At 39.0% G+C, this 13,521-nt stretch overlaps 2 protein-coding genes across 5 annotated transcripts in view; one reads left to right on the top strand and one right to left on the bottom strand.

Annotated features, from left to right (window-relative positions):
- LOC108626341 (phosphatase and actin regulator 4) overlaps positions 1 to 13,521 on the top strand; it is a 220,771-nt gene that overhangs the window by 6,945 nt on the left and 200,305 nt on the right. For 2 of the 4 annotated variants that reach the window (XM_026814734.1, XM_026814733.1), the window contains exon 2: positions 1,703 to 2,173. The exons of 1 other annotated variant lie outside the window; for it this stretch is intronic. In XM_026814734.1, coding sequence (XP_026670535.1) covers positions 2,125 to 2,173 — 49 coding nt within the window. In that variant the 5' untranslated portion in view covers positions 1,703 to 2,124. Of the gene's footprint in view, positions 1 to 103; positions 2,174 to 13,521 lie in introns of those variants that run through there. One more of the 4 variants, XM_026814732.1, reaches the window with a different exon arrangement.
- The window catches only part of LOC108626336 (uncharacterized), a 24,178-nt gene continuing 20,266 nt past the window's right edge, over positions 9,610 to 13,521 (bottom strand). Inside the window, exons 3-5 of the mRNA XM_026814739.1 lie at positions 10,429 to 10,612; positions 10,054 to 10,207; positions 9,610 to 9,880 (exon numbers count right to left, since the gene is read on the bottom strand). Of these exons, the coding sequence (XP_026670540.1) occupies positions 9,862 to 9,880; positions 10,054 to 10,207; positions 10,429 to 10,612 (357 nt within the window). The 3' untranslated portion in view covers positions 9,610 to 9,861. The remainder of the gene's footprint in view (positions 9,881 to 10,053; positions 10,208 to 10,428; positions 10,613 to 13,521) is intronic.

Here is a 13,521-nt window from a genome sequence, read left to right as displayed (position 1 = left end):
AACAAATATTTAGAATTCAGAAACGTATAATGCTAAAAAAAAGGCAAAAGCTTTGCAGATTTTGTTTAATAAGTTCGATTAATTCGAAAAGATTGAATCTTTTAATTATTTTCGCGTTGTGTATCTAGCTTTTACATATTCTCATTTTCTAATAATCGCGATGGAAATTTGTTCGCGCGTTGCGAACTGCTATTTACAGAATACACAAACAGGGACGAAAAGCCAATAGGGGAGTTGCATGTCGTTGACGACAATTCCCAGCTTTCATATAAATCTCGATTCTCCAACTTTAAATCAATCTTTACCAAGAAAAACGCATGCACTTTATGTGTCTCCAGGGACTATTATATCGCTTTTTTGTTATATGATTTGATAGTATATTATATCAGTTGTGATTCGAAAATTCATATTATTCGCAGCTCATCTACTCTCTATTCGTAGATCAATCCACAAAATTGTAATCCGTATTCAATACAAAATATTTAAGGAGAGTAATTTCGTGGATTGATTTTCGTCTCGCCAGCAAAATTATTATTCCGTCCATTAATATCCGTTGCTCGTTTTATTAAAAATACAGGAAGAAGAGCATTTCTCGCATGTTTCTCGCCGTAACAATGACGTGGATTTATCGTTCGCGTCGGTAGCGAACGATGGTCGTGTCAATTTCAATTTTTCGCGGACACGCAACGATATCAACTGGCAGATATTCGTATCGCGATCGGAAAAATACATCGAGCCGGAGCTCGGGGATGGAATCGCTTGCACGTGGTTAAGCGTGACTCCGTGGCTCGTTATTAGCGATGCGGTTTCGATTTATCTAAGGGAGGCTGGTGGCCCTTCCGACACAAAGGCGCGGTTCAATCTCTCCGCTCTCGGGTAACCCATCCTTTTTCCCTTGGGCGATCGATCAACCCGCAAGGTCCGATGTATTAATAGCCTCGGTATAAATTTACGCGTGTAGAAACGGACGAGCGTCGCGACACACGGAGACGGTGTTCCTTTTTCTCTGCTATCGTTTCTTCGTTATTTCCTATTCTTCATTCCCGATTGTTTCGACGAGGGCGAGGGAATTATTGTATTTCTTGTCACATACATCGTTCTCGTTTTCTTTACCCTTCATTCTTACGTTAAACGTTCGTATAGAAGATTCCTAGCTGGCTGTCCTACGATTAATTATACTCTGAAATTATTGCATGACGAGGAGCAAGTTTCATTACCTAGGATATACGAAATTTCAGTACAAAACACCTTGGCGCTCTGACTCGCGCGCTCTGCACATTTCCTCGCATCCGTAACAAACAAGAAAGATAATTAGCGAGATAATTAGTCCTGCTTCTGGTAGACCGCTCCACGTAAGAACGGTTTCGTTAGAAATTAGCAAAACATTCTGTACCGTACGTTCACTAAGTATTTCGTCGCTTCGCAAAGAATAGATGTTCAATGCAATTCAATTTTTAACACATTGCGGGACGCGATTAATTATATTCTTTTTAACGAGCGTACGTTATATTCTGTTGCAATCGTTTCAATCAACGTGGGAGTACGCGGTAACGTGCTCGCGAGAAGCTAAGTCAGCACGAACCGTCATGCCGCACCCGCGGTGCTCTGAGATTATCCAAGATCGATGTCTCGACCTCGGTTTTGCGTATCGAGAGAAGAGCCACGTTCTTTAATCGATCCCTTCTATATACTCTCGGTTCAGGTGGATAAAAAAAAGAAACACGGTGGTGTGTGCTCGTGTATATGTGTGCGCGGTCCAGAAAGGGAAAGTCGATGAAAGTTTAAAGCTGGTGGTGCATTCGCCGATTGTTCGCGGTGAATCGCGAGGGATAACGACCAGTGTTAGGTGAAAAGTATTCGTATGATGCCGTTAGGCGAGTTTCGGTGAAGACCCAAGTGCGTCCATCGCGATTAAAAGTGGAATCCAAAAGGGGAATCGGGTACCGCGCGTACGAACGATCGAGTTTGCCCGGTCGCAACGCTCGCCGTCCCGAGAGTATCAACGTCAACCTGTCGGTCTCCGAGGTTCTGAGCCTCCTGGACCACGCCGACGACGACGAGGTCCTCGCTGGCACATCCGAAGAGAACCGGAAGCGTGCCCTGTGGCAGTTTTACTCCACAGGAATGCTCACGCACAGCCACAGCGACGGCGAGTTCCCGATTTATTCACAGGGTAAGTTGCGACTTCCCTGAAATCGGGTCATTTGAATGAGCTCAGTAATTATATATTTCGTGGTTTGATTTAGACCGATGTTACGTATTCTTGTTTATTAAAAATATACGTGAATCATTTTACATCAAAACGTATATATTGTATCGCAAAAATTTCGCAACGATAACATAGAAAAAAAAATGTTAACATAGATTGATTTTGGTGACGGAAACCTCCTTGGATCAGTCAATGTATCTTCCGCGTCGTTTTTTTACTCTAATCTCAATTAATCTTCGTAGCGTCCGTGCAGCGCGGCGTGGGTTCGCTCGGAGTTCGATATCGCAAGTGTATAGACGGTAACTGTGAAGCATGCCTCGAATTTCCATCATTAGTCCAAACCGGACATCCAGTCACACCAATCCTAATGAGTTTATCGGTATTAATGCCGATCGTGTTTATGGGTCATCGACTGGCCTGATTCCGACTCGATCGAAATAGTAGCCCTAGCTTCAGCGAATAATTAAGCCGACGCGATGTTCAATTGCATAGCCTGTCTTTCGACGGATATGAAACTATTGACAAGAATTTGTACATTCTAAGGAATTATTGAAAATTTTACTATGGAAGAATATTGACAGTGTTAAAAATACGTGAAGACACATATTCACTTGTAACATATCTCCGATAATTCATTTTTACATTTCAGTAAATCGCAACTCATTTTTATAAGATTTTTTAAGGAAATCAGGAAGTTTATTTTAAAAATTCTTATTAACGCGCTCTGTGTTTTACAATACATTACGAGGTTTACGAACGGTGGTGTACACGATGCACATGCAACGCTGATACGATACGAAAATATGACACAAGTGGAAGTGCATCTTAGAACAAGTATTGACATAGTTTCCGTAGCTTCGATGCGACTGTGTGAGAGTGGAAACACTGCCAAATTCGCTTCGCTCCAGATGCGTGAGTCTCGGTGGTCCCAGTAAAAATTGAGGTTCCGTCGCAACGAAAATTTACGTCACCGGCAGAAGGTTGTGCAGCGATGCGCTTGCCGCAACACCGTTTACTGCATCCTTCCGCTTCCTGACCAACTCGCCGGGAGGATGTAACTGCGTAATCAATTTTTCCGCGGACTCTCAATTCCACCTCTCCTTTTTGCGCAACGAAAAACTCATCGCCTACTCCCACGATTGTGTCACGCGTACTGTGTTGCTCACTGGCGACGCGTGCTATTAATGATCAAGATGGGGTAGTAAACTTCCTACATTTTTCTCTGAGGTCAGCCCACCGCGGAACAAGTTGAGAAATCGAGTGAATAAGAAAACTGCTGAGTAAAAGCAATTTATGACGAATTTTTATAAATATCCTCCATTTTAGAACGTCATGATCCTTATTATTAATTCATTTCTAGATAAAAGTATCGTAAATTGCTGTTACAATGATAAGAATGTGAAATCTTTGAAATTGTGGAGAGGCATTATGCGTATGTATTATGCACAGGAGGCAACAGACTCCCATGAGGGCGGTACAAATGAATTTTTGAGGAGTTAGGCGCAAATGAATAGATGCCTGGATGTTTAGGAAAGTTCGGATCTATCCTCACAGTTGCCGTAGTTTGAACGAGACACGCGTTTCGCTGACTTGTGAGAGTTTCGATGTAGTTTCGGATGTAAAATGGTGGGTAACGTACGTGTACACACGAGACGCGTTTGCACGGTAATTTTAACTAGGATAGTTGTTGTTGCGTTAATTGGATCATCGTTATTCACGTCACAAGGCGTCCTATCCTCCAACTAATTATTATTGGGAAGTTTCTTTTACGCGTTCCACGTTTATCAACATTACGGATCAATTACTAAATGCTTTAGCATATGTAAAACTGCGAGTGATTTGACATTTTAACGATTTATAATCAAAATGCTAATTTGAAAGTCTTGATAAAATCGTATTGAACCTAATTTTACGTGTCACAGGTTACATTAGGTTTAGAAAGTGTAGGAGAAGTTTATTCTCGTTCTTCAGGGATCTAGTGTCCTCGTGATTTTACGATACCTCGGCTTTCATTGAGAAGCAAAGACACTTCAACCGCTCCAGGTTTTAATTAGAATCCCGATGCTGTAGCTAGTCCCTAGTTAGCCTGTTACCTGGTTAAGAATCTAGAACTCTGAGAACAGCAACGAGATCGTGCTGATTTTAAATTCTTCTGTGATTTCCAGTTGTACATCTTCCGGATCGTATAACTCCTCCTAATAGTCGATACGAGCGTTCAATGGAGAAAGTTGGCTAATAAAAAAATAAAACTCGTTTCTGCACTGTTTGATCGGATTTCTTCGCGTCGAGTGTAGCAATCCCAGTTTTTGTAGACATGTTCGCTGCCCGAACAGTCGTTTGCAAGGTGTTGACCTGAATGTCGGTGATAAATGAAAAACGAAATTCTTCACATCAAATAATTATTTAATATGTAAACGAACTGAAAATATGTATAGTTCGATTACTGTAGAGATATTTATAAAAATTATCTTTACATCGAACCAATATTAAAACTGAAATAATAAATCTTAAAGAGTAAAACATATTGTACCTTCACGGTACGTCCCTAATAACACAAAAATATTCCAAATAGAAGCAATACATCTTTCCCGCTGACAAAATGCTCTTTATCCAGGAAACTTTACGGTATGATGTTCGACGTACCGTTTTACCTATTACTCTCAGACAGTGAACAACGTTGAAGAGTCCCACGGGGCGATGTTGATTTATCGTGGATAAAATCCGGGTGCGAATAGCCTAAGGGAAGTTGCAGATACGACGCTCCACGCCCGGATAGTCGATAAATCGCGCGTCGAACGCAGCCAGGCCGAAAAGACAGCCAATTTACATTTTGTTTTCCGCGTCGTTTCGCTGCTGGACAGGTTCATGAAATCAGGTTTTCTTCATCGGAAGTCGATCGGGAATAATGCGCTCGATCAGTACTTTATCCTCGGTCTCCGCTCATTAATCATCGTCGGCCGCGTTTTAACATCACTCTAGCTCGTGTTAACAGGAACTAATAATGTTTAGCGGTATGTAGACTAGCTTGTTAATTACGGCACGAGTGGTAGGAATGTGTAACACTGTGGCACAGTAATTTGTAACGTTTTATCTTCTTGTCTGATCACTGGTCCTCTATCTATGTTCCTATACTCGTATTTGAGAGAAACTGTATGTATCTCGTGAACGGTATTAATGATGTTGATTGCTGTAAATGCCCCATCGAATTCCCACTGCTACTTCTAGCCAAACTGCCGTGCCGCGGTCCGAAGTTTAATTGCACGTGTTCACGTAGCTTTTTTTTGTTTCCTTTCTTTTTTAGCGATTGTCCGTTGAAGGCGCGCGCTCATCGATCCGATCGAACTTCGATCAACGTTCGAGCTTTAATTATGAGTTGGCGCGAGACTTTGATTTCCCGTGTGACGAACTGCGAAACGGGAAAGAAGAAATTTACGATGCGTATCGTACGTGGAATACCAACGAATTTCATTTTCCTGCAAGTTTTCATTTATTTTCCTATTGCTTGTATGATGAAAACAAGACAATCTCTGAAATTGAAGTTCAAGTTATGTTCTAATTCAGCTAAAAAAGTCATATTTCAAAAATTCAGGTAATTCACATTTCACGTGTCGTACCCGGGTTCCAAGTTGAATCTCGAACTTGGTTTTTCGTCCGACAGAAATCCCGGAAGTCGCCGCGGCGAATTAACTTCCAGGTACCCGTGCAAAACTTTTTAATACGTCGAAATTTCTGTGGTCTCCGTTAATGACGCGGTTTTTCATAATTAGCTAATTAAACGACGGGGCGCGAGGCTGCCCTAGAAAGTCTATTTGCTCGCTAGATTGACGTGTAATTTTTTTACGTAAAAAAGTTACGAAACCGCAGTATCGATAATGTGTAATTACATGACACATACTTAGTAAGGATAAAAAATCTGTATCAATAGGTAGTATCGATTCGTTCGTACACACAGCTGCGCAGCCTACTCGTAGAAACTTGTCGCAATCATTTTTCTATAAGCTTCGCATACATCTGCACACTATATCAATTCCACGTGGTTTGTTGCGTACTTTCATTTTTCAGAAACGCAGAGACAGCTGCGGTCTGAGCGTTAATTTAATTTTCGCGTTATTTGGCAAGGGATTCACCTGCCTTTCGTATGAAACGGGAAAAGTTTGACGCGGGGCGATCATTAGAAATATTGTATCTCGTGATATATACGAAAACGTATTCTTTTTATACATTTAGGTATCTGTCAAATTAATTATTCATCGTGAATTGAGCCAAATGGCAAGTTACAGATTAAAATCTTAAGAGTAGACTCTTGGTCACGGGAAACGGAGCCAAATTAGCGGGTTCACGGCGAGCCGGCTGGTTAACCAAAGGCACACGGCGGTGGGGATTATTGCGATTTGCATTTAATCAGCACGCGGACTGTGCAATGAATATTCAAAATACACATCCGAGCGTTTTGCTCGATCGTCGTGTCTACGACGTGGCATTAGACGTTCTCCCGCTGCTGCGCTCGTGCATTTATCTCTATTCATGCTCATCCTTCGTTGCCATAGCGAACTATCATTACGTTCTTGTTCCATTGTTAAAATGTACACCGTGACAATGGTCTGGCTCCGCCGAATCTGAAACTATAATGTAATAATAATGTATTTTTAAGTTTCGTCATGAATTTGCGAATGCATGTTCGATAATAAATTTTGATGAAAAACGTCGAGTGCATTTGAGTAATTAGAATTTAAATTACGTCAGCTTTCAGATGTTTTCGTTCGTTGAGATTTAATATACGCGAACTGTTTACGCGAGTTTGCTTTTAGCTCCGTAAAAATGAAATCGAGAAACAGTTATGAAGCAGAGATAAGTAATAAAATAATTGTGACCAAGCAAATCCCGTGGTTTGATATTTGTTACGTGGTTAACACGTTATGGAGGAATCACGAGATATCTCGTGTTTTGTGTGCTATTACTTGCTGATGGATCACGAGATATCTCGTGCTTTATCAGCGATGAATATTCATTAGTCTTTAACGAGCAACAACGGCTTAATTTTTGAGTAAATTTGCCCTACTTAATCGTGCCGCTATTGATATTTAACAGCGCCGGCGTGATCACGAGTGATCTTAAAATGCGTTATTTTAATTTCAAAATCAAAAGATGTAAAAGGCAATCTCCTTTTAATCGCTTTATCCTCGTCTCTCCTTTTTGCACGGACCGAGTATTGATGATTACGTTAATAACGTTACTTAGTAATTAGTATTACAACGATAGACTTTTTAAACATGATACGCCCTGTGTGCGAGATCGAATTTTTTATTTGTAAAGTTTCATTCAACTTAGTAAAAATATGTATTCAGTGAATCCTGTGAAACTCCCCAAAAAAGCAGATATACGTCCTTGAGCTGCGAACTGGAATCTAAATTAGAGAGATTATTCGCTTCGCAAAAGCAGGCTGTGAGGACATAAAATATAAAGTTTCGCTACAACAACGAAAAACTGATGTTCATTTTGTTCCGTGTCTAGTATTATTAATTTTCCAGACGTTTTTAATTAACGTGAATTATCAGTCACTGTTGAAACAGTTCTCTTACAAATAAATTAATTATTTGTTAAGTATCTGCAATTACAAATTGCAACAGGTGTAAATATTTAATGTACACGTTTGATTAAGATTTGCGTACCTTTTTCGAGCTTGCCTCTGGGATTCGAATACTTCATCGCAAGGGAGAAATTCTGTTCCTAAATATATCGCCCAGGAACGACTAAACGATTTCCCAGTTTTTAAAACAGAAATAAATATCTATCTTTGGTACGAGCCAAAGGAACTGTGTGCGAACTCTAGCAAACGCATGACGCTCGTTGTTGGCGTCAAAACGAGAACGAGAGCGTGCCGCGGTAAAAACTGTGACACGCTCGTGTGTGACGTAGAAAAAGGATCGGGGGACTGGGCGGTAGTAAAGAGGGATGCTAGAAAAGCGGGCGAAGTTATAATTTCGCATCGCGGGCGTCGACGACGGGGGGATTTAAAAGAGGGAAAGCGGCCGCCTCGTTCGTTTTCCACGACGCGCGGCGGTCCCGTTTCCACGTTCCACTAGGCGAGCCCCTTCAAGAAAGCTCATCCTCTTAGTAGCCTGTTAAATATTCACGAGTACCGGCCGTTTGAGCGTGCGTTACTGAGTCGACGAGTTGTGGGACCTTCGAGGTCCGGGCCTTGTCTCGGCTGCTTACAATATCGTGAAAAAGTCGAAAAGTTCCGTTTCACAATTTCCTTGGAATGAATATTTATTTTTAGCTGAATAAAGTTCTAATTATTTGATTTAATGAATGATTCTATGGTATAGCCAACGCTTTGTTAAGTATCCTAGAATTTTTCCTGATTTATAATTAACCCAACACTTTTTCTCAGTACTGTACCAACCCTCTTGAGAATTTCTCTTTTCTTCTGTCCTTTCTCTATCTCTGTCTGTCTACTCGCCAGATAAAATGCTCGTTAAGATTTATTCCTAAGAAATTACTACACGCCCGGTTAAAAAGACTACGTTCGGTTTCATTAAACCTAAACTACCGACCCGTTTGTTTATGCGTCTGGTTTGGCTAACATTTAATGCACCCGTCGCGAACATTCTCATTTTCTCGAAGATTACAGCAACAATGTTGTAAAATATTCTAAAATGGATAGATAAAGAAATTCCAATTTCTTAAAAATTTACTTTCATAACATTCTTGGTTGTATCAGAAAATAGTCAATCATTTTGAAAGTATATTTAATTCGTAATTGTTTGTGACAATTGAAGTCATAATTATAGTTTGATGCAAAATTGGCAATCTTCAATTAATTATAATTCAATCATAAATACAATTTAAAAAACAGTTGAATCCGGATTGTAATTGGCAATAAAAAATATTGGGAAACACTGTAGGGCACGATAAACGTTCACGATTTGAAATTGCTACTACTCAATGGCGCGCAGGACAGGTGAATTGGATATTGCAGCCCCTCAAACCTAATTTATCATCTACTAATTAATTTACTCGAATCAAATACGAGAATATTAGGGGAATATTGTCTACAACGATGGGAATCGTTCATCCAGGCGTACGTGTAATTCTATTTATTAATGGATCACTATACATGTTAGGCTCTAATAGAAATTTTGTAGTTCATTTGAAATATATGTATAAGTATGGTGTATATGAATTATATTATAACTATAAACACCTGATACAATATATTTTAGCAGATTTTCGAGTCATTTAAGATTCATTTGATATCTTAAGAATAATGCATTATAATTCTAGAAACTTCGCACACCATTTTGTATTTATTGAACGATGATTCGTATTAATATGAAGTTTATATCTGAAATTCGATGTTTAATTCATAGGGCATAAGAGGAAAAACGACGAGTTAATTAGGCAGTGAAATATATCAGTTTAATACAATCACGTATTAAAGTACAAAATTCTGTTATACAATTCGTATGCATGTATTACTAGCTTATTATTAATTTACAGTGTCAGTTCAATCGTCCTCAATCAGGATTAATAATTTACGAACTAATGATAGCCGATCGGTCCATTAGTGTATATTTATAAATTTGTGACACTGGTTATGTCATCAATCGGTGGTTTTCAACAAATCGAAGAACATCGGTGAATGTTTTTCAACGACCCCATCCCGCTCTGTAACAAAAATCACATTTACACTAGAAATTAGTCTACTTTTTTCGTCCTAATATGGATAATCCATGATCTTTTGTAAAATCGGTAGATTAGAAAAATTATAGTTACGGTGAATAAAATGAGGAATTGTGGATTATAGAGATTCAATTACTAGTTAAGTTCTGATACTGTACCCGACGTCAGATAACGATATTGAAGATTTCCTATTGGCTGAAGAACTTCGATACGTATTATCACCGTAATCATCGTCTTGGTCATAGAATGGTCTGCCGACCCAAAATACGTAAGGGTAATGAGTGTCTCTTGCCGCCAGCAATTCTCCATCACCTGTAGATTAATTCAATTATTTATCATAAATTAATGATTATACATTTCGTCTTTTCATCTTTTTTGAAGAAATATTTTGAAGCTATTGCAAATACTAATTTAGTCAGAAGTTGCATGTATATTCACAATTAGAAAATTTTTTATTCATTTCATTACGTATAATATATAAATAAAAAAAAACGAATATAATATATAAATGATTTCATTTATTAGAAACTCACTCTCGTCAGGCCTTGGATATGGTTTCGCGTCAACGAGCACTATCAGTGCACAGAGGAGGAAAAACAGAGCACTCTTATCCATGTCGTCTGTGTCGAACGAAATCGCAGTCGCGTTTTTGCCCGATTCGCGGTCCGTCCCCGTCTTATATACGGCCAAGGATCGCATGTATCGTGACACACTGATCTGTTTGTGTTGCAACAAAGAACCTGTTAATTCGCCTTCGAAAACGCATTGAGAATGACGAATGCTGCTAATGAAAAGCGCAATCTTGGAACGGATGCCGTGGATGTTATTACTTCGTTCCACGCTTCGCGTTTAATTGAAAATAGTTCGAAAAACGCGTTACACATTCTAACATTTATTCGTTCATGTTTCGGGGAATTATTTTTCTTCGAAGGATGAACAATAGGATGAATAAAGTATTATTCGTAGAAGGCTTTGAGCCTTGCGTGATTCATTGTTTAACATATTTATATTTTGATTAAAACTTTTTAAGATTTTTTAAATCACATACAGGAAAAAATAAGAGAAAAATATTTTTAGTGCTAATTGATAACATAATAGTTTTACAAATTTGTGGGTAGATAATAGTCATAGTCTACATTAACAATTCTAATAATTGCGTTCTACAAATATAATTAACAAGTCAAAGAAATCGCTGTTAATAGACTATTATATTATCGACTGGAGAACATCGTCGCATTAACCGTTAACTATCTTATCTCGATACGGTTTCGTTGTCTACTATCGCACTGAAATTAACGTCGTTTTCATTACTGTTATCGTTACCAAATTAGTGCAATTTTCTACTTAGGCACGCGCTCCATTAGCATCCACACCCATTCGGCCTATAACCAAGCCCCCTCTCTACTGTTCGACGTGCCTCCCTGATAACGGAAACAGACAATTAGTTTTGCAAATTATCCACGAGTTACGCAAGCTCATCGACGACGTTAAGACATGAGTAAATACTGTCTGTCCGTGAAGCGATAGATAGAGTTCTTGAATGGGTATATTGTTTTGTTTTCAAGTTTTAGCGAAGACGAACGAGGATCATAGATCAAACTGAAAAACTGTTCTACAAGAAAATCGTTTAATTCCAAACTCAATCTCCTATTATCATCTGTTTCCATGTATCAATTTATAGGCAAAATTTTAATTGGATCACTTGGAAATGTTCATCGAGTCCCTCTACAATTCCCGACTTCGAATTATTTCTAATTCAGGAAGCACACCTCGCGAACAAATAATGAGGAAGTGATTCGATTTGCCGCAAGAACGGTGGTTGAAAGGAAACTTCATCAATTAAACGCGTCCACGGGTAACGTCTTGATACCAACATTCCTGCATCTCACAGAAACTTGCTAAATGCTTGTTTCATAAAGACCGACGATTGTTGTTAAGTCTCATATCCGATTACAATCGTGGCAAAGGTTCTTAGGGCTACGGCGCTCCAGGTTCAAAGGGGGATCGGTGGGAAGTCTGGCTATTCGATTGTCAGATGAATCGTCGCTGATTGTTTTACTTGCTAACGCCAAATCGATGACATAGCATGTTTTATATTTGAAGCTTTTATACTCTTGTATGTAGTTAATTAATCTCGATCTAAGTTCATAAAACTTTATTTCGACACATTCGTACGATTTAATGTTAACTTCGTATTTAATCATTCACGAAGACTTACGAATTCAACGTTATAGACTAGTAGTTAATTACTCAGTTTAAATTGGATAAATTTCACAAGAAACTTGAAATAGAACTGTCTGGGGAAGTGCAAATTTTGTACCCAACAGTAGTAGACTGTGAAAATACTTGTCAGATTCAGAACACGTTTCAATTGTTCATGCGTGTTCTTCGCTTTTAGGTATTGAATAAAAAATTTCTTTGTAATATTGAACAGGGATGAAAGAATATTTTTGTATCTTTCGTTTCCTGAATTCTAGCTGTGTTTTCTGCAAAACCATTCGACACACGCTTTTGTATGTCAGAGAATCAGCTCACGATCTCGTGGCTTCAATCTGAAAATCAATACTCTGCTGCAAATAATATCTACATTTACCATTCATTACTTACAAGGGATATATAAAATCTCCCAAAGACTTATAATTCCTCTGTCATCAGTTTGTTACTTAATACGAAACATAGATATTTGATCAATCGCATGCCTGCATATCGTACAAAAGCTTCAATGGCTTCATCGAAAAAGCTCTAGCAGAATATAGTAATTGTCGCTCACGAAACCAAGCTCAACGCCGCGCGCGCGCCGGTTCGATAACGCATCGCGTTCAAGGGTGGCTTCATCAGTATTCCATAAAAAGCGGGAAGTCCTCTTTAACAGGCAGACTCGAATCACGGAGCTCCCCAGACTGGAGATGCTTTGTTAATCGATTATCGTTATTAGGTTAACGTCGACGAGCCTTCGAGTAGTATCTTTGTCTCGCATGAAAAATCGTCTGCCGATTTTTTAATCACTTGCACATACACTCAACGTGACGTTAAACCAGTTATAACTTTATTTGGGAATTAGTTTCTGACATAAAATTAATTTCATATTTCGTTTGTTGCAGGTAAAGACAATTGACAAAAGTTAGAATGTATTTAGTGTTCGTACATTATTACTTGATTGTTTTTTCAATCATCAGAATTATATTAGTTGAAAATATTTATTATTTTGCAGCGGGACCAATAATTTTAAAAAGAGATACGCTTAAAAATCGTCCGCGATTATTTCGTACGAAACGGAAAGCGTCAGGCGCGGGTATAGTGAATGGACGAACGTTCATTGAATAGTTAAGATCTGCTGGCGCGTTTCCGTCGCGGACGACGACGCGTGTTTCACGCTCTTTGTTGTTTTGTCAGGTTCGTCGCCATCTCCCCGGTTTTTCCCCGTTGAAAATCGACGTCTCAGCGGTGCGGGATGGCTCGAGTTGTTTTGTGTTCAGCCACGTTCAGGGGAGAGCGTAGATACTTCCTGTGGAAGATATTTTTTGCTGAGGGGAAAAAATGTTGATAGCGCTCGAACGTGAAAAAGTATCTGTAGACATTAAGGATGTATAGGCTATATACTTAAACAATGCAAGCATGTTGAATTT

This window comes from Ceratina calcarata, unplaced genomic scaffold, assembly GCF_001652005.2.
Source record: "Ceratina calcarata isolate Rehan_Ccalc_2016 unplaced genomic scaffold, ASM165200v1 scaffold397.2, whole genome shotgun sequence".
Taxonomy (NCBI): Eukaryota; Metazoa; Arthropoda; class Insecta; order Hymenoptera; family Apidae; genus Ceratina; species Ceratina calcarata.
Note: the sequence above shows the minus strand (reverse complement) of the source record. Positions and strands in the feature narration are given on the sequence as shown.